The 25,460-nt window shown below is 40.3% G+C and overlaps 2 protein-coding genes across 11 annotated transcripts in view; one reads left to right on the top strand and one right to left on the bottom strand.

Annotated features, from left to right (window-relative positions):
* Positions 1–17,872, top strand: part of baiap2b (BAR/IMD domain containing adaptor protein 2b) — a 57,934-nt gene extending 40,062 nt beyond the window's left edge. Inside the window, exons 6-12 of one of the 8 annotated variants that reach the window (XM_067576105.1) lie at positions 2,859–3,095; positions 4,403–4,601; positions 6,371–6,572; positions 6,894–6,974; positions 7,288–7,456; positions 9,068–9,102; positions 17,813–17,872. In XM_067576105.1, coding sequence (XP_067432206.1) covers positions 2,859–3,095; positions 4,403–4,601; positions 6,371–6,572; positions 6,894–6,974; positions 7,288–7,456; positions 9,068–9,102; positions 17,813–17,840 — 951 coding nt within the window. In that variant the 3' untranslated portion in view covers positions 17,841–17,872. Of the gene's footprint in view, positions 1–2,858; positions 3,096–4,402; positions 4,602–6,370; positions 6,573–6,893; positions 6,975–7,287; positions 7,457–9,064; positions 9,103–11,110; positions 13,828–17,788 lie in introns of those variants that run through there. The other 7 variants (XM_067576101.1, XM_067576104.1, XM_067576100.1 and 4 more) reach the window with 7 other exon arrangements.
* A 5,015-nt stretch (positions 17,873–22,887) lies between these two features.
* The window catches only part of aatkb (apoptosis-associated tyrosine kinase b), a 32,033-nt gene continuing 29,460 nt past the window's right edge, over positions 22,888–25,460 (bottom strand). For all 3 annotated transcript variants that reach the window (XM_067577169.1, XM_067577167.1, XM_067577168.1), the window contains one exon: positions 22,888–25,371. In XM_067577169.1, coding sequence (XP_067433270.1) covers positions 25,343–25,371 — 29 coding nt within the window. In that variant the 3' untranslated portion in view covers positions 22,888–25,342. The remainder of the gene's footprint in view (positions 25,372–25,460) is intronic.

Below are 25,460 nucleotides of genomic sequence, written 5' to 3'. Positions count from 1 at the left end.
AAGGCCAAACCATAAAATAAGTGTTCTTGCAAAGGCTGCAACTAACACTCGTTTTCATCATCGATCAATCTGCAGACTGTCTATAAAATGACCCAAAGATACGAAGTTTACTATCATGTATGACAGAGAAAAGCTTCAAATCCTGACATTTGAGAAACTGCAACCAGCAAATATTTGACATTTTTACTTAATAGTTATTGATAATTATCTGTAGATCAACTAATCGTTGCAGCTCCAGTTGTTGCTGCCTGAGCAACATGTGTATGGACACATTGACAGGGTGTTGCTAAATATTTTCTCCATATTCGTGGAGGTTGCTAGGGTGTCACTAGGTTGTTGTTAGATGTTACCAGGGTGTTGCTAGGTTGTTGTTAGATGATTACCAGGGTGTTGCTAGGTTGTTGTTAGTTGGTTACCAGGGTGTCACTAGGTTGTTGTTAGATGTTACCAGGGTGTCACTAGGTTGTTGTTAGATGTTACCAGGGTGTTGCTAGGTTGTTGTTAGATGATTACCAGGGTGTTGCTAGGTTGTTGTTAGATGGTTACCAGGGTGTTGCTAGGTTGTTGTTAGTTGGTTACCAGGGTGTTGCTAGGTTGTTGTTAGATGGTTACCAGGGTGTTGCTAGGTTGTTGTTAGTTGGTTACCAGGGTGTGCTAGGTTGTTGTTAAATGATTACCAGGGTGTTGCTAGGTTGTTGTTAGATGATTACCAGGGTGTTGCTAGGTTGTTGTTAGGTGGTTACCAGGGTGTTGCTAGGTTGTTGTTAGATGGTTACCAGGGTGTCGCTAGGTTGTTGTTAGGTGGTTACCAGGGTGTTGCTAGGTTGGAGGTACATGGCTGTTATGGTGCTGCTAAATATTTTCACCTTATTTGTGGAGGTTGCTAGGGTTTTACTAAGTTGTTGTTAGATGGTTGCCAGGGTGTTGCTAGGTTGTTGTTAGGTATATTCGGGGTATTTGGAGTGTTAAACAGTGTATTCAGCATAGTTTTTATAAACTTCTAATAGCAGATTAGGAAGTAAGAACCTTCTGTAACACTTTACTAACTGCTGCAAAGTCAGTAATAAGAACAGTGTACTTCAGACTGTGCTGATCACCTCTTCGCTCTCAACATAATCTCTGATAAACTGTTGCTGATTTTGGTCTCCAAGCTCTCTTCACTTACTTTTCACAAATTGGCAAATCCCCCAAAAGCTGTGTAAGGGAGCAGCTCTTCTGTGCGGTGGTTGACGAGCAGGAAGACAGAATGTCTGCCTGTTGATTTTAACATCACACCTATAAAGGCGCCGACCACCGACGCTCTACCTGAGCCACCTGACAGAGATAACTGAGGTCACTGTGACTCATCACTTCCACCGGCAGAAAGACAATCTGAGGACGACACTGCTGCACAAACACAGATGGGTGATATCCCATTAATCCAGTTATCCACAGGAAGGTGGAACACTAGTGGTGTTTAAATGGTTTATAACACACAGTAATGTAGTTATAAGCAGATATAAGCACATTTTAAGGGTTTATTCATGCACAGCATTTGTCGGCAATTTCAGCTTCTCATAACTGTGTTTTACTGTACTGTCATTTATTATCTGTTTATACAGCAGCCTCCACTTACGGGTTTCCACAGGAGGAGTTGTAGTTGATGACAAATACATAAATAAACATTTATATCTGCGTATGACTACATTATAAAGCATTTATTAAATGTTTGTATACTTCTTATAAATGCTAAATATGGGGATTATTGAGACAAAGGAAGGTTTATTATTATCTCACCCTATTTGTCACATGTTCATTTTATATGTGATTAAATGACTTTTCTAGGATTTTATGTTTTAAACACAACAGCCTGTTGTGAAAATTCATAACCACGAGAAACAAGAACGTGGCAGAGAAATCATCTTTTTAAACATGACTTTCCAGTAACACGATGCTCACTCTGTTAGCATGACTTTGTTTTCACTGTACTTTCATATACAGATATGTGCTAATTTCTTCGGTCATCCCACCCACAACCTGACACATCTGACACTCCGACGAGCCCACATAACACTCGGCAGGGCCAGACAACCTTTTGGAACCACACTGTGTTGATCCTCTAAGTTAAAACTGTTTGAGCAGCAGAGTCTCCTCACTGTGTATCTGATGATATTCATGGATTCAGGACGCCCTCACTTATTCTCTGGCGATGAATGCAAACGAGGTGTCTCTTTATATAATTGCTGCACTGTATAATGTATGGAGGAAATGTAAGTCGGCTTCTCTGAGCGCATTCATAAAGAGGATTCATATATCTCTATCTAGACCGCCTCTCATCCCTCTTGCGGCCAACATCTACTGTATGATTCTCCCCTCCTCCCCTTTCAGCTGTACTGTCAGTCATCTATACTTAACGTCTTCTATACATGCAAACGCAGCATCACCTCAGGAAGATTTGTATATTGAAATCCTTTTGTTGTTTTTCTTGTTGGCAGGATGTCTCAGAAACTAGTTAACAGATGTCTGTGTAATTTAGTGCCAAGAACATGTGATTCATTTCGGTGCAGATCTAAAGGATTTGTAAATTAGAACAATTTGCATTTCTGAATTCACATAATTAGAATAAATCTATACATGTTCTGTAAAAACACATTTAGAGGATTCTGCTGACAGATTTCTTTGGAATAGATAAATGTGAATAAGAAATAAAGATGAAAAATTAAGAATTCCATTGCAGGTTTTCTGTAGCTTTGATCAGGATGAAATCACATATCTTAAATTCAAAAAAAAGAGTCTAAATGTGCCCAACATATCAGCAAATCAGCCAAACCTAACAGTACCGCAAACCTCAACCCGCCTCGTATCTCTATTTCTTCCAGGGGAAGGAGCTTTTATCCCAGAAGATCCCGGTGTGGCAGCAGGCGTGTGCTGAGCCCAACAAACTACCGGATCGTGCCATGTTCCTGGCCCAGCAGATGAGCGGTGCAGCAGGCGCCATGGTTCCCGGTGCTCATCACCCCGGCATGCCCATCTCTGAGCCCATCCCCGGTGCTAAACCCCTGCCGGTGCCTCCAGAGCTGGCAGTCCTCAGAGCCAGCGGGGGCATGGGACAGCAGGTCGGTTCCTCTACTGCTCTAAAATCATTATTCATCATCGCCGGGTTTGTGTTGTGTTTGTGAGTCTTGTATGTATCTTAACCTGAACCTAATTATAAGCTTAAAGAGGCCATATTATGCGCTTTGTGATTTTTATACTGTTATAATGTCGGATGTTAAACATGAACTGAAAATGCTGCCTTCAAGTCAAAGGTCAGGGCTTTAGCATATTGTGTTTGCTTCATTTATTTAAGTTATCCCTACTTCCCCATCTGCTCCGTAGCTTTGTTGCTAATGTTGTTCCACGGATTGTTTGCTTAAACATGTACGGATGGATTTGAAAAGTTAACCTTTTTAAAGAAAGAACAAGAAAAAGAAGCAAAATCTGACTACCGCTGTTTGTTTACGTAGCCTTCCAGAGCCGTGAGAAGCTTCCTGAAAGCTGACCAATCAGAACAGAGGGCTCATCAGGAGGCGGGCCTTAAAGAGACAGGGGCTAAAACGGCCTGTTTCAGACAGAGGCTGAACTGAGGGGCTGCATAAAAAGCCAGTATAAGAAAAATAAGTCGTTTTTTAACAGTAATTCATGCAAAGATATTCCAGTAGAGCCCCAGAATGTAAATATAGACCTGGACATGTGCAGAATATGTCCTCTTTAAACCCTAAAACTGTCTTAATCCCTCAAAATATTGTCACAATCAAGCTCTAAAACTCAAAAAAGGGCCCTCACAAAGATAGACACCCACAGATAAGATGTTGTAAGCAGCCATCGAGACCTTTAATAAGACCCTGGAGTGTGTCAGGGGGCTGTTGCCTCTGGATATATAACAGGTGCGTCATATGAGCCCTCAACGCATCCTCAGAAAACTCTCATGAATGCAAATGAAATCGTTAGCGATCCATGCTAATTAGCTTGTTGCACTGAGGACACTTACTGTAAATTCCTCAGGCTCTTTTAACACCCTGCCTCATCCTCCTGCCGACCGACTTACTGAGGAAAAACATCCAAGATTTACATGAAACGCTGCCTCATTCTGGCCCGAGCTGCTAATTAAAAGTCATGCTGCAGACTCGGTGGCGTTTTTATGTTCCCAGATTAAAAAACACACTTTGAAAGTCTTCTCGTTCTCCCAGCAGTCATTCCATATGTTTATCTTTAAACAAACGTGCACTCAAATGTAGTCTTTTCATTAATCAGCATTTCCTGACCCAGATCCACTTTTCCACCTCATTATTATTATTGATGAGCTGCAGGATGTTATGTAACGTGAAAGAGACTCTGTGTTTTTAATTGCCTTTATGCAAATGTCGTCGCCGCCTCTCTGCAGAGGCTGATGGGAGGTGTGGAAGCAGGGATGTCGGTGATGAACGGCACAGCCGGCGCCCACGGAGGAGAAGACTACCAGCAGTGGATGGAGGGCAAGGTGGCGCAGGGCAAAGTCTCTCCGCAGACCCAGCGGCATGAAGTCTACTCCAACACCCTGCCCGTTCGCAAGGTCGCCCCTGCCAAGAGCAAGACCACACTGAGTAAGATCACAGGCTGCGCACTAATGTTCAACTACGCTCTAAATTTATTCTCTTTCAAGGGAATTGGTAGGATGAAGGCTGCAAACTGTAAGAAACATTTTAATAGGGGCAGTTATGAAAGAGTTTTTTTTAAGTGGATATTGTATCACTCGGGGAACTTTATAGTCCTCATTTTGATATTTAATATTAACAATTAATGGCTTTGTGTTATGAAATTTGTAAAACACGATGTAGGACAGGAGGAAGTTTCATAAAAAAGTGAATCATTCAAAATTACAAAAGAGAAAGCAGCTCTGTAATGGAACCAGTAAATGCCTGTTGCAGAAGCTGAAGTATACAGTGTTTCCCCTAGAATCTTTTTTCAGGAGACGAGGCACATGGGACGGCGTGTTCGTGCGGTCAGCTTCGGTCAGGTGGCGCAGCAGGCGGTCTGCAATTTATATTTGCATTCAAATGTTTTGTTTGCTCAGTATATTCAAGACTTAAAACAAAGTGGTCACAAGGAGAAGATGACTTAATAAGCTGCCCTTCTCACTTCTTCCTCATCTGTATTTTTACTTGACTTTAGAGTTTTGGAGAAATGGAGGCACCTTTCAAGTCAACCAAGGTCACCTCACAAGAAATAAAAGCATAAAAAAAAAACATCAATTAAAACAAAACATCAGCATTAAAACAGGTGAGGTGCACAGTGTCCAGTTATAGAGAGTATGCCAGTTTGAACAGGTGAGTTTTGAGGTGGGACTTAAATGTCTTATATGTGGGGGGGTGGGGGTGGGGGTGGGGGGGTACAGACTGAGTGCTGAGCAGCTGAAGGCTCGGGCACCCATGGTACTGAGGTGTGACGTGGGGGATGGATAAGTGTCCGGAAGAGGTTGAGCGGAGGGTGCGGGAGGGTGAAGGAGGTCCTGGAGGTGAGTCGGGGCTAGGTTGTGGAGAGCTTTATAGGTGAGGAGGAGGTTTTCGTAGTGGATGCGGTATTGTGCAGGGAGCCAGTGAAGTTGGATGAGAACAGGGGTGATGATCCGGGCGGCCGAGTTCTGAATCATTTGCAGTCTGTTGATGAGTCCGATGAGGAGGGCGTTGCAGTAGTCGATGCGGGATGTGACAAATGAGTGATCCAGGATCTCGGTGCTGGATTGGGAAAGTGATGGACGGAGTCTGTTCAGAATGACGCCGAGGCTCTTGATTTTTTGGGGGGGGGGGCAAAGGATACAGGGAATCCATCGACGATGACGGGTGGAGCTGGGGCGAGTCGGGTGGATGTGGAGCCGATGAGCAGGGCCTCGGTTTTATTGCCGTTCAGCTTCAGGAAGTTCCTACTTATCCAGCTCCGGATGTCGTCAAGGCAGGTGATTGGGTGGGGGGGGCAGTGGTGGGTTTGGAGGAGATGTAGACCTGTGTGTCTTTGATATATATTTGTTTGTCCGTCACCCATGTTAAGAGCTTTTTAGGTGGTGCCATGCTCATGTTAGCTAACCTTGATCCTATACACGCTCACTCTGCAGTGATTTAAAGGGACTCTGATGGCAGTGGTACTCGCATCACATCAAGAGTTTCCCAGGCAACAACACAGAGAGGTTGACTCACGTTTCAGAACAGCGTCGCACAGAGGCTCCCAAACACATATAATAATTGATTTCCGAATGGATGGATATTTGACTGGTGGGGGTTCTCGTTGGCCTGGTGGCCCACCAGGCCTGTATGATTATAGGGGAAACACTGTATAGACAGACATGTTTTTACACCACTCATCATGTTATCTCTACCAGTGGAGACCCGTACGCTGCCCCGGTCCAGCTCCATGGCGGCGGGGCTGGAGAGGAACGGGAGAACCCGTGTCCAGGCCATCTTCTCCCACGCGGCCGGCGACAACAGCACCCTGCTCAGCTTCACCGAGGGCGACGTGATAACCCTGCTGGTCCCCGAAGCCCGCGACGGGTGGCACTACGGAGAGAACGAGAAGACAAGGATGTAAGAAATGTCTCATTTGCCTTCTCTGAATATTGCATAGTGTTTTCAGTCTGACTGTTTGATGCTTAGCTTTGCTCAAACACCATTTAACAGATTTTAGCTACATTACCACCATTAGCAAAGGAAGCAGTGAGTAGTTTCTGGTGTAGATGCCACCAATTTATATGTATAAAGCATATTTTTTTTTACCATTCCTGCTTAAACGGATTGTCTATGATTACAACACCCCTACAGAGTTCATCAAATCTTCAGTTTTTGGTACATAATAGTTAGTTTATTAGTTTTTAATATCTGGTTTCCCACCCCTTCACTTTTTTCCAGGCGTGGCTGGTTTCCTTTCTCCTACACCAGGGTGATCGCCGACGGTGAAGGCGACTCCATGAGGCAACTTCGAGTACACAAGTAGGTGTTTGTTTTTTTTTACTTTTGTCCTAAAAATAAGTGAAAACATGAGCCTCTTGATAATTGGTTTGTGTAATCAAACTGTTTCTGTCATCTGTTTTGGGGGAATATTGACCTCTGATTGGATTTTGATTAAACTTGAAAACAATGAAAATTTGAAAATTAATCATGAAAGCACTTTAAAAAGCAACAACCCACTGATTGCTCCCCTGCAGATCTTCCCCATAAACAAACTAACATATTTGTTCCTGATGGTGGTGGTGGTGGGGGGGGGGACATGTTTACAGTTTCCTCATTTTCCGTGTGTTTCCAGCCTCCATCACGGGAAAAGCAGCAGCACGGGCAACCTTCTAGAGAGAGAAGACATGGCTCTCCCCATGCCTGATTACGGCATCCACCAACGTATGGCGGCACAGAGCGCTGCTGCGCTGCATGGCAGACAACAACGCCCCTACAGTGTAGCGGTTCCAGGCTTCTCACAGGTGAGGGGGGGGGCTGCAAAACAAGCACACACAAACACACACACTGGCATCTTCCCACACACGGGTATACACGTGACACAGTAGCTGAGCTGTCGCACAAAACCTGGCAAAGATCTGCGTTTGTCTGTGTCAGAAAGTTTGGAGAAAGCTTTTCACTACATGCGAGGGAGATGTAGGTCCAGAACAGGAATAGCTTCTCTTTGACTGGCTGTCTGTTCCAATTCCGGCACTGTGAGTTCTTCTGTGCTACAGCGCGCAGAGAACGCTCTGCTACATTAGCTTATATAAACGCGGAGATCAGTTCTCCTTCACTTCACACGTTCCTGCTCACAGAGGGTCGAGTGTAAAACGTGGCAGATTGGAGGAGTCTACGTCTGCGCCTGGCTGCCTCTGTCTCTGAGGGAAGTACTTGTGACAGGCATCAGTCGGTAACAGAGTGAGGGTTCGTCCAGCCGACTGAAAGAAATAGAGAGAGAGGGAGAGAGAGAAGGCAGCTGTGGTGGTGGTTGATGGAGGAGGGGGGGTTAATTTTTCAAAAGGCAAAATCAGGAGTAGACTTCCGCAACGCTGAACCCTTTCTCCATCAGCCACGGCCTTCCTCCTACGCCTCACCTGGAATGATACATGTGGGCGACGCTTAATCGCTCAGCAGTCGTGTAACAACTTAAACTGTTCTTTCTGCTTCACAGCATTTAGGGACGGAAACATCTTTTACAGTATGTGCACATGAAAGTGTCTGAAATGCTTCGGTCACATAGTAAACACTGATTTTATGATTTGCAGGTCAAAAAACATCAAGACATTTAAATGCTTTAAATGCTATTTTAACATATTTAACATAATATAACATTTAAAGGTCTTTTGACCCACAAATTACCAAGTTAATGCTAATTAACGGGCAGATTAGACAATAAAAACCAAAGAGCTATAAGGTATTAAACTAGAGATTTTACAAGGGGAGGAGATTTTAGTCTTTTATATTTTTTATTGGGGGTTTTGGTACAATATGTTGTACAAAAAAACATACACACAATTATATAAAGAAGTACTTAAACATACTTTTTACAGAGAGTGAAAAGAGGATGATCCGTTCAACAGCAAATCATGAGCTTAACTTGTTGAAATAGTCGATAAAAGGTTGCCAGAACAAATTAAATGTTTTTTATATTCCATCATTCAACAAGACTAAGTGGGTTGGTGGGTTCCTCTGCTTCCAGTTTAATAGAATTATGTCAATAATGTTACAAAACACATCAGATCATATTGGTTATCTGACAACTGAATAACAGCCAGAATTGGTTTGAATGGTTACTGTATAACCTCAGACAGAGATGGAGAGATATTAGTCCAGTAGTGCTAATGAGGCTGATTTCTGTCCACATTGGTCACTAGTCGGGTTAATAAAAGACATTTTCACGTCAGGTTTGTAGTCATACAGTTAAAGAGATGCTGCAGTGTCTCATCTACTGCGTCTCTCTGCTGCCATCTGCTGACTCCTGTTGGTTATTGCAACTTTCTACTGACAGTTTGAACAACTATTTTATTATGTTAAATCAGATTAAATTACAAGACTAAATCTCTCCTGTCTCATTTATTTTGTCTTTACAGCAGGGAGTTGAAGAATATGAGCCTCGCTTCCCCACAAGGTAAGAACTACTTTACCTGTTTAACCCTTTTTTTAATGTTGATTATTTTATATTGTTGCAAAAATCAACTCAGTTCCAGTTCAGTCAGTTCAAGCAGTAATATCATAAAAATTAAATATGTGTTTCCGCAGCGTTTGTGGGCGGGAAGCCAGTGAGGAATTGTGACCTTGTTTCTAGTGAATCTCTTTGCTGCAGATTAAAAGAAGCAGCAGCTGTCAGAGCCGAACGGAGAGTCGGCAGCGCTGACAAAGACTAGAGTGCACTGATAATTGGCCTTTCCACATTAGTGGGAAAAAAAAAGAATGAATTGACTGAACTTAATGAGAACTGACTTGAAACCATGTTGAAGACGGAGAGTTGAGGGATTGGGACATTTTCATGACGCCTAAACACCTAAAATTCAGACCCGCAAACACACAAACCAACAGTACACACACACAGCACATTTTTGTTTTGTGTTGTTTTCTTTGTGCTCCTTTATGTTTCCATTCTGTTCTGTTTGCATTTGTTTGATAAGATACTATGATCATACAGTGTGTACTGCATAGTGATTTACTGAAGAAGGCTGGTTTAACCCAAACAGGACCTTTTAGAAATAAGTGTTTCTAGTTTTTTTTTTTTAAAAAACAAGTGAAAGTAGATGACATTTTAAGGCATGCTATTGGTTCATTTGGTTTCTGGAGTTAAAGTTGATTTTAAGTTTTCTTTTGTTCCTTAATTTATGAAAACACTCATGCTTTGACCTCCCAGCTAACTGCCCCCCATGCACCATGCAGCTCCCAGTAGCGCTTCCACCTGCTAACTGCACCCACCCACCCAATCCCTGCTTCAAACCCTCCTCATGTAGAGTTAAATGATCAGGCTGCTGATTTTCTATATTTGTCTTATTGTCAACAAATCTCATGTTTGGAGCCAAACCAGCAATGAACTGATCTACTTATAAGTATTGTGTGTTTATCCAAAGTCTGATATATCTTATTCCTCTGTTGTTGTCCAAAAACTATTAAAAACACGTCAGTGAGTCACACTGCTGCACTGGGTGACATGTTCCTTCATCTTGAAGAGTTTGGTCTCGTTAGTTTGTTTAGAAACGGCTCCAAAGACTAATAACAGCATCACGTTTTCAGTCTCCGGAGAGTAGTTCTGTGTAATGCAGATGCCTACTGAGCATGTGCAAAAACATGGTTTTTATTTTATTGTATCTATTGGTTTATTTAACAGTGACAGTGCACATCTTTATTATTTAGAACATTTATAAGCATGTAGAACAATAATTAAAAGTTTTAGAGTATTAATGTTGGTAACAAAATTATACAGGGCATTATACTACATTGTCAGGTACTAATTAAAACATGTGACACAGAAACACATAATACAAGACATGCAAGCAAAAGGAAATATTAATGTTAATAGAAATATTGACTGAATAAAAGAACATTGTGCTGCATTATTAGACATTAAGTGAAATATACTGAGGCAGAAGCACATACAGAACATGAATCAGCACACAGTAAAGACATGCGTGCAGGTACATCAGGACAGACCGGCGAGCACAAGAAAGTTGTGATATGCAGCACAACAAGCTGGAAAACGTGATCGCTGTTATTAGTCTTTGGTCACGTTTGTTTGTTTAGAAACGGCTCCAAACTCTTCATGATGAAGAGGAATGTCAGCCAGTGCAGCGGTGTGACTCATTCATGTGTTTTTAATAGTTTTTGGACAACAACGGCACAGGAGGAATAAAATATATCAGCGTGACAATACTCAACAGTAGATCAGTTCATTTGTTGACAATAAGAAAAATATAGAGAGTTGATTTTAAAACCAGCCGTCATATTGCAGGAAGTGAAGGGTCAGATCAAGTGGAGCTCTCAGCCTTGTGGGGTTTATTTCTTGTGTGTTGGACGGGTAGACGTGGTTTCTGCCTCCACATGTGTCCTGGTTGTGTTTGCTGCTGTTTGTTCCTGAGCCAGCCCACCTGGAAGCCTCTCCCTCTCTTTGTCCACAGTTCCACAGAGGGCAAACTGATATCGACAGTGTGAGGACAGACAGACAAACAGGCACAGACTCAGCCAGATGATGCGATAGGACAGGCACCTCGCTGACCCTCAACCAACCCAACCCCCCCTCTCCCGAAAACCCCCTACCTCCACCCACCTTTCCCCCCTGCTGCCTTACCTCCTGCTAACGGCAATAAACTCCCCCCCTCCCGAGCCAATCAATCAATGCGAGGAAGAGGCTTGGGTCTGTATCTTTTCCCCTCTCCTTCTCACCCCTCCTCCTCCTCCTCCTCCTCCTCCTCCTCCTCCTCCCCACTGCTCCCTGTGCTGTCTAACTGGTCGGTAGCCACACCGGGCCGCTGGTGAAGCCTCGGTGCGAAGCCAAACCCGAACAAAACGGACTCCGTGCCATCCAAACGCTCAAAATCAATGTGATGGACATTTTCTTTGAGGAAAATGTATCTTTTGCTTGTCTTTCATGCATGTACATTTCTTTTATATATATATACATATATATATATCGCTGGGGGTTATATCTCCCCCCCCCCCCACCCAAAGGAACCTGATTTCCACAAATGTCAGCGCTCTCCATCGGAATGACGATGTAAAAGGAATTGTAAGTCAGGGTGTAAATATTTAATGATGTTGATCCCAAAGAGGATTTTCATAATGTTAAAAAAAAAGAAGAAATAACATTACAATCAATACTTTTACTGGGTCTTTCAGTATCTAACAGTAACTTTACCTTTTCATGCTGTGAGGTTTTGTATCCCTCTGAGAGAAGAGGCCATGTATCACGAGTAGTGAATAATGTAAATGTTTTAACTTATAGAGCAGAGAGAAAATATTACGGGAATGTTTACTGTACATATATGTGCCATACAGAAGTGCTTGTCATACAGTATATCTATAATCAGTTCATAAACAAACAAAAACAATAACGCACCTTATGAAAGTAATAGTCTATATTTCTGACTTTCTGTAAACAAACGTAATGTAACATTTTTTTTGGTATCAGCCTTTGAAATTTCTCCAACTTCTTTATGGAGGGAAACTGTGCTCAGACACACAAACCCAGGTGCTCGTTGGGGGGGGGGGGGGGGGGGGGGGGGTCCTTTGACTATCTGTTGTGGTGTGTGTGTGAATATCATGTCAAGGCTGAATGGGGTCAACTAAACTCTCGTCCCTGAGAGACACGCAAGGCTACGAGTCGCGTCTATTAACAGACGATTTACACCAAAATAAAAGCCAAACATTTGCTGACTCCAGCTTCTCAAATTCAAAAGAAAATTCTCTGTTTTATATAGTTGAATATCTTTAAAATGAGACAACATCTTACAGACTAAATGATTCCTAATTCGCAGAATTTAATATACTAATGAAAATGATCAATAGTTGCAGCCCTAGTTTGATTAAGTAGTGTTCATGCATGAAAGAAAAGACAACTGGTACTGCTGTTTGGAGAAACATCGCTTTACATTTTCAATCCTTTTAACTCTTTTTTTAAAATAAAAAAAAAACATCCGGACACATTGTAGTGCCTCTTACTAAATGGTTAACGTGAATTATATATTTTTATGGCAACTTAAGACTTGTAAATGATTGTTAATGACACATATGCTGATGAACTTACGGATCCAAAGGATCACATGAGGCATCGGCAGCGTCGTGATAATGAAACATTGGCGTCATTGTGCCACATTTATCAAGCGTCGACATTTCTAGCACAGCCTTGAAGAGAGAGAGGGGGGGAGAGAGAGGAACCTCATTCAGCCTTCTTGTACTGTTGTCTCTGCAATTAAAGGCTATGATTTAAAAAGAAAAAACAACCTCAATGAGTAAAAGGCATCATGTTTCTTTGGAGGTAAAAAAGAACTGTTTGTCTGATTCTCTCTCTGTGCTGAATAAAGACGCTGATGTACTCGTGTCTGTATGTCGGTCCAGTTAGTGCCTGTCTATACTAACCACTGTCCTGCTGTCGACATCTGATGTCCGCTAACAACAGCCCACTATCAATTGGTCTTTCTCATATTGTCGGCTTCTAAATCTCATACAAATGCTGACCAAAGAGAGGAGGTGAAAATTTAAAACCTCTCCCACGCCTCCTACTCTGCAAAAAAAATGTCTGTCTTTACAAATTATTTAAGGTGATTTATTCAAATGAGTTTAAAAAGTTTTCACTGGTTTTCTAGCATCTTATCTGATCTGTTTCAGAAACAGATTTAATTGAAGATGGACTTTTTTTGCACTGTAGTAATGTTGTCCTTGCTGCGTATGTCTGCTGTCTCTCTTCGCTCTCTTCTTCCTCTCCTCTCTGTTCGTTTGTGTGTGTCGGTGACCTGAACGCTCATCTTTTTACCCCCGCAGCTTTGCCAACCTCCCCCTTTTTTTTCCCATCTCTGTTTTGATGAATTTAGAGACAAAAGTCGAGTGCAAACGACTGGAAGCTGCCAGTGTTTCTTCTTTCTTCACTAGAATAAGTCCAAGGTATGACTGCCATCGCTGCAGAGATAGCACACCACCCACCTGTGGCCAAATAACTCCTTACATCGACTGATGTGATTTTATTTTGAAGGGTTTTGTTGTAAAAGAATCTTTAAAAAATGTTGTACAGAGAGTTTATGGATATGCATGCTTTGGGGGCGCCAAAGAAGTGTAACATTTGATGATCTCAAATGGTGAATTTCTACTTTAAAAAAGTATAAAATAAATTTATTCAGCTGGACATGTTTGGTTGTTTCTGTTTGTTTATTTTTTTATCCAGAAGAAAGTTTATATCCTGTGAGACAGTCAGGCTTTGAGTTTTTATTTCTTTTTTTTGTGTGTTAGATGTTTTTAATTTGTCTCCAAATTAGTCTTCAAAGGCCAAATGTGTTTTTATGATCTGTAAACCCAGTTATCTTTATTTTAGAATAATCTAGGTAACGCTTTACTTTACACGTCCCTTAATTTTATACTGATTTCCTGGAAATGTTTGGAGGTGTTTAAAGGTGCAGTTTGTAGAATTTAGTGGCATCTAGCAGAACGGACTCAGCAGAAATGGAATATAATACTATATAATATATAATAAGTATGTTTTTATTAGTGTATGATCACCTGAAAATAAGAATAGTTGTGTTTTCGTTACCTTAGAATGAGCCCTTTATATCTACATAGGGAGGAGCCCGCCCATGGATGTTTTATAAGAGCTGGATACCAGACTAAAAATGGCGCCCATTCAGTCCTGTAGGAACTGCTCGCCTGGCTCGCCCAAAAAAAGTTTCTAGCTTCCAGGTTTGCTTCCGCGTTGTGCGGCCCACTGAATATGCGCAGTAGTGTTTCCCCCGCTGGCTCCGCCCACGAGTTCCCGCTCGGCCCATAGACTTTACATTGTGATGACGTCTCGGATTTTTAAATCGCTTTTCTCGGCTTGAGGAAAGTTTTACAAATAAAAAACCTCCATGGATCAAAAGTTCATAATAGAAAGAGTCATAATTGACGTTGTTTGCAGTTCGAGGCGTCCTGTCAACAGTTTTACAGGCATCTTACAATGGTGGTTTATGGGGAAAATGCTTTTTGGGCCGCAGGGGGATTTTTCGCTGTAATACCGCGAGTTGCCACTGGGAAAAATTGGCTGCAAGGCTGAGCGGCCGGCGGCGCCCTATCCAGCTCTTATGATACATCCATGAGTCCGCCATGTTGCACCACCAATTATTCAATTAGTTGCAATCTGCAACCTCACCACTAGATGCCACTAAATCTTACACACTGGTCCTTTAATGGTTGAAGAGAAGATCTAGAGAGTATCTAACTTCTGTATCCTGACATATATCTGAGTGGAACAGGATAGACAGGCAGGAAATAACGCTGGGATGAACTTGATTTGAACGTTGAGAAGTCGGCGTGTCATAATTAATCTCAGCTCTGTGCCGCTAACAGTTGAAGACTGATTGATCGGTTGATGTCATGATATTATCAGTTGAAATCGGTTGGTTCAAGCCTACATAAGGACACGTCATATTTTGTTTTACAGAAAGAAACATGATTGGATTTTGATATAAGAATAAAAAGAAATAGATTAGATAGAAATAGGGGGGGGGGGGGTGTATATTGTTAAATAGGTGCACCATATATACCAGGGATATGATCTAAAAGGGTTAAAAAGGTATTTTTTATTTCATCTCAACTTCAATTTTTAGGATGTTTAACAGACAGAGTGGAGCAATTTGGCACAAATTATAAGAAAAAAATGAAAAAAGCATTCATTTAGTTAAGTTCATAAGTGCCCACTCAATATATTTGGGTTCATATGTTGGTAATTTGCAAAAATTCATAATAAACTAGACATCTAACAATTCTTTAACTGACAGAAAATACTTTGTTTTAAGTGTGTAATTTATTAAGAATTTTTGCAAATGAACAACTACATATTAACCACTGAAACACTTTTTTTTCTGTTTTTTCTTAAAAGAATTGTACCAAATTGCACCTCCAGTTCTGTAAAATGTACTAAAAATGAACCGTTAAATACCTGTAAATGACTCCGAAAATTTCCAGGGAATTAGTATAAAAATGAAAGGACCCATAAACTAAAGCGTCGCTATAATCTTCAGCAGGTCTGTAAAAATCCTGAAATAGCAGCATTAAATTGAGCTCTTTATGTCTGAGCTCTGATTTCTCCAGAAAGTTTGTGTTTTGCTTGTTCACCAAATCCTAAATGAAGAAAGTTCTTTCCTTTCTCAAAACTAACCCACTGGTGATCATCCTCTTGCTTTAACACATCAGCCAGCGGCTCCTCTTGTACATTTGATGTCACCTCTCATGTCGACATTTCCCGGGAAACCGAGGCGGTTCCCGTCATAACCTCCCACCGGCCTTGTTGCATGTACCGTGTGTGTATGTGTGTGTATTCAGTGCACAGTAGTAGTTACACTGCATCCTACCCGCCCTGACCTGCCATACACCCACTGGCCTGCTCCTCCTGCTGCTAGCAAAGGTACCTTTTTCAACTCAACTGTGTGTGTGTGTTGGTGTGTGTGTGTTGGTGTATGTGCGTCCCGATCATGGCATATTCATTTTATAGTAACACTGGTTTCTTTAGTTGACTGTGTTGTGGTTTATATGCCTGTCTGTGTGTCTCTGCCTGTTTTATTTTTTATCACCTGTGTTTTTTTGAGGTAAATATTATGTATTTGGGTCATAATTAAGATTATAGAGCAGTAATCTGTTTGTGTTTATGAATGTATTCATGTTGCATTTTGACATCAAAAAAATGATCAATAATTTTAGATACATCATGAAACTACATAAACAAACAAGACCACCATTAAGTTGACTGGCAGCCTCTTCGAGTTTTTATTTTTTATTTTTTATATGTCATTAAAAGAAAGATGCACTTAAAAAGAACCACAATGGAAAAACTCTCATTACATATAAAAGTCCTGCATTTAAAATATAACTTAAACCTGCAGTAACCTACTTTTCGGCCACACGGTGGCAGCAGAAACAAGCTGTTAACTAATCACTGACATTTTATCACCTTGTAAATTGATAAGGTGATTGTGTTAGCAAATAGTTGCCTATTTATCATTCATCTGGTGTAGTGTTTGTGTCCACATGGTGAATGTATCCACTTTCTTTTAGCTCCGGAGAGAAATATCTTTAGCTCTTTAGCTGCTAAATGCTCCACTATGTTCACCAGTTAGTTGCTAACTTTGTCAGTCTTCCATCTGATGCTGTGATTGTAGTGTACAGTAGATTTTTGATTTTTTTCTGCTGAGAACAGCCACCTCTTATGGCCAAAAAAAAAAGACGTTGATGAGAGCAGTGAACCAAAACATTAAAGTTTCTAATTGTAAAACCAAAACAATCAGCTGAAAGATGCTAAAATGCTAAAAACTGCAGTGAATTTGTTATTGTGAGCAGCACCTCTCACCTTGTAAGTTAGACTGGTCTTTTTCAGTGTTAAATTATTGATATCTTAACCAGTATACCATATACCACCATAAACCATTGGCTCAGATGAAGGACAACATGCTCCAACCTCTTCCTCTTTCTAGATTCTTTGGATAATGTCTGAAATACACTGCAGATTAGACCTCTTACGCAGGCGTAAGATTGATTTACCCGTCACTTTCTTGTCAGTACGTGTAGTTCAGGGACATCCCAGCACAGCTTCACTCAATCTAAGAAAACGTGTATTCAACCAGGATAACTGAAAACATCTGTGATACCTCAGAAGTTGACATTTTGAAGATACCATATTGCTATGAGACAACTTTTATACATATGCTTTATCTTTAGTTTATCTCCAACTGTCAGATAAATGTAGTGGAGTAAAAAGTTAGATATTTCCCTTGTGGAAAAAAAGTAGAAAAGTATCTTAAAATTCCAATTAAATTCAGTATTTAAGTAAATGTGCATACTTACCTCCTAAATCAGAAGGTGGAGGTTTAATATCCTGCTTTTGACAGGAAACTATGATGTTTTTAACAGAGGCTCCCAGTCATCTGAGTCACGGTCTCATTAGTTTACAGTACAAATTATTACAGCCTGTTTTTAAGAAAATGCTGCACAACATCAACAACTTTGGGTTAATACTAAGTAATTATATCATAGATAAGCCTTATAAGAACATTGCTGTGTATATGAATTGTTACTGAGCTCTGCTGCATATTACAATATATTGTAATATATGATGTTGACAGATGGGGACTGTCTCTGCCTTTCAGTACAGGGCCTGATTACGCCCGCTTCTGAGTGACCAAAACCATCGTAAGTGACTGAGCTTTCAGTCCGGGTCTTCATGCGACCACTCTCTCTCTCTCTCATGTTCACTTCATCTGTGGGTGTTGTAGACCGACTCTCGTCTTATTTCCATCACTGTTTTGTTTTAATGTGTCATTTTGGTGTCTTCAGCTGACTGTTGGGTGTAATAATCAGACATTTCAGGAAACATGTTGCATGTTTCTGCATCATTCTCACCACTCCTTCCTCCTTTCTTTTTGCATGACTCATCAGACTTTTATTCACTTTTTTGGCAAATTTATGCATGATAATTAATTTTCCTTCTTCTTCTTCCCAGCTGTGATCCACCCATTGAGCCCGCCGTGGAGGCTCCAGCCAAACCGCCCATTTCTGATGATGAGATCGATGACGATGAGATCGACGACAAGCACTTTGATGAAGTTCACTATGACTTCGTGGAGAAGGCTATAACTCCCCCGGGGGACTACTGATCTCTCCCCTCCCACTTTAAACCAGCTGCGGGGTGGACGACTTCTTCCCCTTCAGCTGCACAGCTCTGATTCAACTGCAGTATTATTACCGTAGTTCTACGATACGATAAGAATTCAATACGACCAGCAAATGAACCGCACCACAACGATTCACATTTACAATAATAGTTGAGAGATAATATCAATAAATGAATTGATTTATATATTTGATCTTTTAGGATGGGAAAGCACATTGAAAGCAAAGAAGAATATTTAAAAAAAAAAACGTAATTGTATTTCTGTAAAGGCATGTGCTCACATTTTTGGATAATGGTGATGCATGTGGCGGTAAATTAGAAGAATAGATGTTCACTTGCGTGGCTCACATGGGTTCATTGTCAAAGCCTGAATTATTAGATTGTATCACCACCCAAAGACTGACGACTGACTCCTCATGTGAATCTGTAGGCAGTCTGAGAGGTCACCTGAAGACGTCTCTGTGCTTTTAAATATATATATATATATATATATATATATATACAGCTTCCTCCCTCCCTGCCTTGTCAACAAAAGGGCTTTAACGTTGGTAAGCTATACATCTCGTCAGGTGTTTCACCTTGTAGCCTCACCTGTTAGTACAGTACTGCCTTCTCACAAGTTAAAAACAAAAACAAAACAAACAAAAAAAAAACGAGTGCTGGTGCGGCGTCGAACACTGTTACACACACCAAGAAAGCAGAAAGTCTGTCCGAATCAAGGTGGATAATCTAAACCACGACAAGTCAGATGTGTTTCAGCAGATGACAGAGATTTAAAGAAAAAAAAAAGTGCTGAAATGCACCAGAGAAATTAAGACTAGCCAGAAAAATCAGCAGTATCTGTGGAATGAAATTTGTGCTGAGTGATCGCATCAAAACTGTTAAGCACACTACTCATAGTACTGTATCTTCAACTAATTGTATACTCAAAAGAAATCTTATATTCTGTAATATTAGTTATTACTCTAAGCAACACTGCAGGTGTTTGTACCTATAGTGATAATGCACTGTACCGGTTCTCAGATTTCACTTGATTCATGTTTGATTAATATTGTTCTTAGCGAACAAGCAGTTTGTAAGATCTTCTTAAAGCAACGTTTTCAACACAGAAATATCCAACGATACAATCAACAGGAGGAAATAAACTTTATGTGATTGCAAATAGTCTTCTATCATGTTTAATATAACTGTGGACTGTGATGCAGAGCGACATAGAAGCAGAGTTACACCAATTTAGGTTATTAGGTCTACTGAGCTGATAAAATCAAATAGTTAAAGGTTTAATTGGGTCGAAGCTGCCCAATATATCCCTGTTATCCTGTATAATCCACAGACCTGAGCAGTTCTCATTGAAACACCTGTTGACAGTGAGTCTGTGGTTTATCCGGAGTAACCTAGACATTGTCTCTGAAAAGACACACTGATATTGAACCACAAATTTAATTATATTCACCTCCATTGTACCAGAGTAGAGCCAAAAATATCAGCATCTGATTTACCTCTTGTGTTATCTCGACATCCAGATTTATAAGATTCACAGTTTGGGTGGACGTACTCTTAGATGTTGCTTCCTGTCAGTGTGATGGAGGTGAGGATATGTATTATTATCTTACTGATGAGTTTCATCAGTGTAACTTTTAGCGGAGAATTTAAAATATGAGGTGAATTAATAAACCTAAAACTAAGATTTGAAGATTGAAAGTAACTTTTAAAATAGTAAACTATGGTTTTAAAACATGTGCCTACGATGTTAGCAGTGTCATGTTTTCAGTTACAAAACTTATATGAAAAATAGGCAATTCATACGTTCAGATCGGCTATGTGCCTTAGTTAATTTAATGACTTGTGAAAGAGAATTCATGATTATCAGTTTGTCCACATATGCAGTAAGTACTCACCTTAGGTAGAAGATAATTTAAAGAGTAACTGCACTTTAAATCTTGTAATTGATCATTATTTATTGATCATTGTACTGACCTCCACACTCATTAGCACAGCTGGGTGTAGCCAGGTGGCGATATTTTTTTTTTCCCTAGGATGGCGAAGTCATAACCCACCCTACTCTGCCTTTGATTGGGTTACCCTGATATTCTTACACTAACCTTAACCAACCTCACTTCTCATGCCAAGACTTAACCAACCCAACCAATGAAGACAACGAGTATTAGCCAATCAGAGGCAGAGTAGGGCACATCATGACTTCGCCATCCTGGGAAAATAAATTGGGTAGTCAGGTGCAGTGTTTTGGACTCGTGGACACGTCCAACTGTGACATACAGTTGCAGACTGTTCACTAAGCCTCACCCTGCTTAGTTACTGTTGCTAAGCCAAGCTTTCCCTTCTTGCAAGTAGTCTGTGAGTTCAGGCAGAGTTAGACAAAAGTAACGGTAGCTTCATGTGTTAGTTGAAAAAACTCTGTATCTGGTTGATTTGTTGTAAAATGGGAATCTTAAAAAAGAGTTCTCAAATATGGATTTAATGGCAAAATATATGACATCACGCTAAAAGACTGAGGCTAAAGCTGTGTGTCGCTGGCACCAGTTGATTAGAAGATACTGATACTGTATGTAAATAATCAGCACTCTTCTTCATGTATTGCAGTGTAGAACTAGTTAACTCCTGTAATATGTAAGAAGTTGCTTATTTGTGCTCAACTTGCTCGTTCATATGTTAAACGAGAAAAGAAAACGGGTTTGGCAAACGCAACACGATGTCGCTAAAGGCTGATTTATGGTAGGTCACTTAATTTATGCTTCGGTGAAAGGTTTCAGTCGTCTCCATGGTAACCAGACGCTATCGTCCAGCCAGTTTGTTTAGTTACATTATATCATCCTGACCGGGACTAATTAAACAAGGACGTTACAATTTATCTAAAGTTACAGACCAAAATATCAATAAGAAAGTTCAGTGAAAACTACAATCTCCATGACGACGTTGGTAACACTACCCAATCACATTGTGCGACAAAATACGACGTTGTCCGCAATGTAACAAAATTCTCCAGGTGTGCTGAAAGGAAAGTATAGAGCAACACTTTTTTCTGTCGTAAATGCATCATTTCTGTCGAGCGACGTACCGTAAATCAGCCTTTACTCTGATCGCATCCATGACCGGCTTCTACAGTGTCGATATTATTACACGGATGTGCTAGTCGTGAACGGGGCGTTTTGCAACCTGCAACCTGACTCCACAAACTGATGTGATGTAATGATTTGCTCTTTGGCGTTGGAAGGTAATGACTGCAGGTAGAAAGCGAATTAGCTGGACACGACAACATTATGTTAGCAGAGATAAATACAATGTTTAATCTCATAGACACCATCTAAACTTTTGAAGACAGCTTATCAGGCCTGCTGTGCCTAGTTACAGTTGCTAAGCTATGTTTGGACAGTCAGTGTGATGACCTGATGATTGGGTGAGGGTTATAGCGAAAGGTCAATTATGCGTTGTCATGAACGATGTAACCACTAGATGGCAGTGTGAGCTGATTTTTCAGCCTGTGTTGCAGTTACTCTTTAAAACATCAGATAGCAGCAGATTCAGTGCAAAATTATTGGTTTTCATAATTGATAAAACCTACATTGGTGTAACTGTATGTGACGACATGAGGACTAATACAATACAAATGTGAAGACTGACAGTCAATATTGTATCATTATGTGATTTGATGGCAAACACAGTGTCTGTTTTCAATTATTTTCTGAATAAAGAATCAAGTATTTACCCATATTGTGTTTATGTGTCTTTATACTGCAGGACTGTGTTGCCAGGATCAGACTACATGAGATTTTTGCCTTTTAAAGTGGATACTGTGTCAGATTAGAAGACGATAATCTTAAATTCCTAAGTATTTAACAACACTGACAACTTCATTACTCTTTTTGCTTTGCTGTGTTTACAGTTTTTGCTCCATTAGTCAGCATAACTGAACGTCTTAGAGGTTGTCAAACCTGGCAAGAAGTCCCCAGATGCCGTGTTGTATTTCACTATGACTCACTACACAGTCACAGGATAAAACAAGCAGCCCATGTCTCTCATTATCAGGCTGATATCATGTCGTCTGAGCCAGAGATAAACCTGGACACAAAAACAGATTTTTCCTAATTGTACTTTCTACAAGTTTATATTCGTAATTGCGTCTCATCAGATCTCATCTCTTAAAATTATATTAAGTAAAGTACTGATGCCAGAGTGAATTCAGTTTCTCTCCCCATGTGAACTTTGTAGGGCTGCAACCTTGTCCATTAATCAATTACTGTAGTCAAAAGAAAATTAAACAGCAACTATTTGGATAATCTATTAATAAGTTAAGTACATTTGATGGTTCCAGCTTCTCAAATGTGAGAATATCTTTAAATATCTTTGCATTTTAGACTGTTGATCAGACAAAACAGGACATTTGTGCTCTGAGAAATTGTTTTTACAGTTTTCTAATGTTTTATTGACCAAATTAATCAATGAATTGAGCAGATTAATTGAAAATGACAATAGTAATAAGTTGCAGCCCTAAAACTTTGTTAAAAGGCAATAAACAAAAAGTCAAAATATATCTTAAGATGTGTAAAACAGACTTTATTTATATTTGATAGAAGGTACAGAAAGTAATGATGTGACCAGGTCAGTGTAGGGGCACATATTCCTCCTCCTTCTCGCTTTATTACCAGGCCGAAGCTGCTGTCATGTTCCTCCTCTCCGTCTCCTTTCTGGGGTAAAAAAAAAAACAACACCAACTGCACTTACCCCTGGAACACGACACAACATCTCTTTGGCAACAATAAACATGAAAGATCTCTTCTATCATTTTTTTTTTTTCAACCTTCCCTCCTCCTCCTCCTCCTCCTCCACAGGTACAGTACATCAATACTCCTAAAAGTATTCTTGTCGAGATACAAAAATATTACGGACAGCCGTCTAGATGGTTCTATGCTAAACTGTTACAGAATATTAAAGCCTTGGAAGGCAAACAAACACTTAGAAGACACTACATGTTGATCGTAGGCCTGTTTTGAATGGTGGCATCCAAACCAACAACTCAACACCCACACCTTCCCCTTTCTCCTCTTCACATTTATACACACAGAAAAGCGTTTTAAACAATTCATGATCGTGACGTCAGCCCTCTGTCGTCTTTCAACCAGCTGATCAGACAAATAACACTGAACTGAACTGTCCAACCTAAAAGCAACGCGGCTCTAAATACTTCCACCAAGCTTTTAAGCGCCATAAAATCTCATCCTCTTATTCTGTTTTATATATAAATAAACCAAATTATAACGAACCAGAACAAACTTTCTTCTGAATCTGAGAAGTTCAGCTTCTAATACCCGAAATCAGAGTACAAAACCGCTCCAGACGAGCTCAGTGCAGCCAATGTACAGCAGGTGACAGTAACAGCGACAGTTTTTCCTCATTTCTTTCACCAACAGATTAAAATAGAAATGAACAGAAGCTGAGAAATACCGGATGTATAATGTGCTAATTTACATTTGCAAAAGCACTTTTGTTCAGACTAACCTCTGTGCAGCTGTTGTGCAAGTGTCTGTTGATACATTAAACCTGTAGAGTTGAGCAATATGATGATACATACTGATAATAAAAGATGTTTCTACCAAGGTGCAGTATCTATTCCTGTAATATCTCTGGTTATACTTGGCCAATTTGAATATTGTTGCAAATACCCGCTGCTTTTCTGTAAATATTGGACTTACAAGATTATGCATCAATGTGATGAAACACCTTGATTTGTCAGATATTTAACTTGCAGGATTAACTCAGTGCAAGCCCCAGAGATTGTACTACATCATGACGCATATCCTTAGCGTAATCTTTTTTACATATACTGTGTATAAGATTTCATCATATCGCCCACCCCTTATTGGCCTACATTAGTTTTAGAGAATTAGTGTTTTTCTGTTGCAGTCCAAATACTGAATATCTCCTCTTGCTGCCAATTGCTTTTGGATCAATGACATGAAAGAGGATTTCTGTGACCATGTGTGTGTCTCTACTCCAGAACAGAAAACAAAAAAACTGTCCGCTTTTGTCTCTAAATAGTAAATTCTTATAGATAATGTTTTCTAGTTACTTGAAACCATGCATTGCTATATTTTGAAAAATCTGTCAAACTTTTAATAACTTCTTGTCACTGATAGTGACGATTTGTTGTGCCTGATGTTTACAACAGAGAAGGGTTCGGTAGTGATGGCGGTGCTGGCGCTCAGTTTGGTAGAGAGAACGAGCCACATATTTATGTAAAACAGTACAGTAGTGGTCCTGATACAAAAAAAAAAAAAAATTGTCATAAAATTATCAGGTTGTCCAGGTTCGATCAGCTGTTTCCACAAAAAAAAAAAACATACTGCAACCAGACAGGAGCCATTAAAATTCCCTTTGCGTCCTTCTGCAACGCTTAAGTGTCTCTGAATGAACCCAAATATTAACATTATATTACTTGTGATACCTCAAGGATTCTTGTCGATACTCATCAAGACAAGTAAACCGGTTTCCCCAAAAAGTACGAAATCTGTGGTGCTGTACAGTCTTGTTCAAAGTGCTGATCCTTTGTTGAAAAACCAGTAAGTCAATGTGTCTTTTAACTCAGCTTTACTCAGTTTGCGGGTTTGTGAGCCCAGGTGGTTCATAAATACTCCTCGTCATAAAGGAAAAGTGAAAGAGGTGGCAAACGTGATGCTTTTCCAAACGTCTGTCCTTCCAGTTTGTCTCTTTGATCGGAAAAATACGCAGAATTCAACACACCCCTGCTTTCAATAAATTCTTTACCTCATACAGTACATATATATTAATATTCTGTAAGTTTTTTATATATTAACCATACTCTTTTCTAAACAGCTTAGGTCAGTCCTACGTTGTGGTAAAGTGTCCACAGGCGTTAAGAGGCACTGTCTTGTGTTTCTAAAACCTGACGTTAAAAAAAATGAATCAGAAGTCATGCTAGCGGGCCGAGTCGTCGTCGTCACAGAGAGAGGCAGTAGATCCCGACGGCTCGTTACTCTTTGTCCCCGTCCTCGCTACTTCCTGCAAGAGAGACAGAACGAGGCAGAAGGGATTAATGTACACAAGTACAGGCTTTTAGGGCGTCTTCCTCTTCCTCCCAAAATGTTGGC

This window comes from Thunnus thynnus, chromosome 20 (genome assembly GCF_963924715.1).
Source record: "Thunnus thynnus chromosome 20, fThuThy2.1, whole genome shotgun sequence".
NCBI lineage: Eukaryota > Metazoa > Chordata > Actinopteri > Scombriformes > Scombridae > Thunnus > Thunnus thynnus.
Note: the sequence above shows the minus strand (reverse complement) of the source record. Positions and strands in the feature narration are given on the sequence as shown.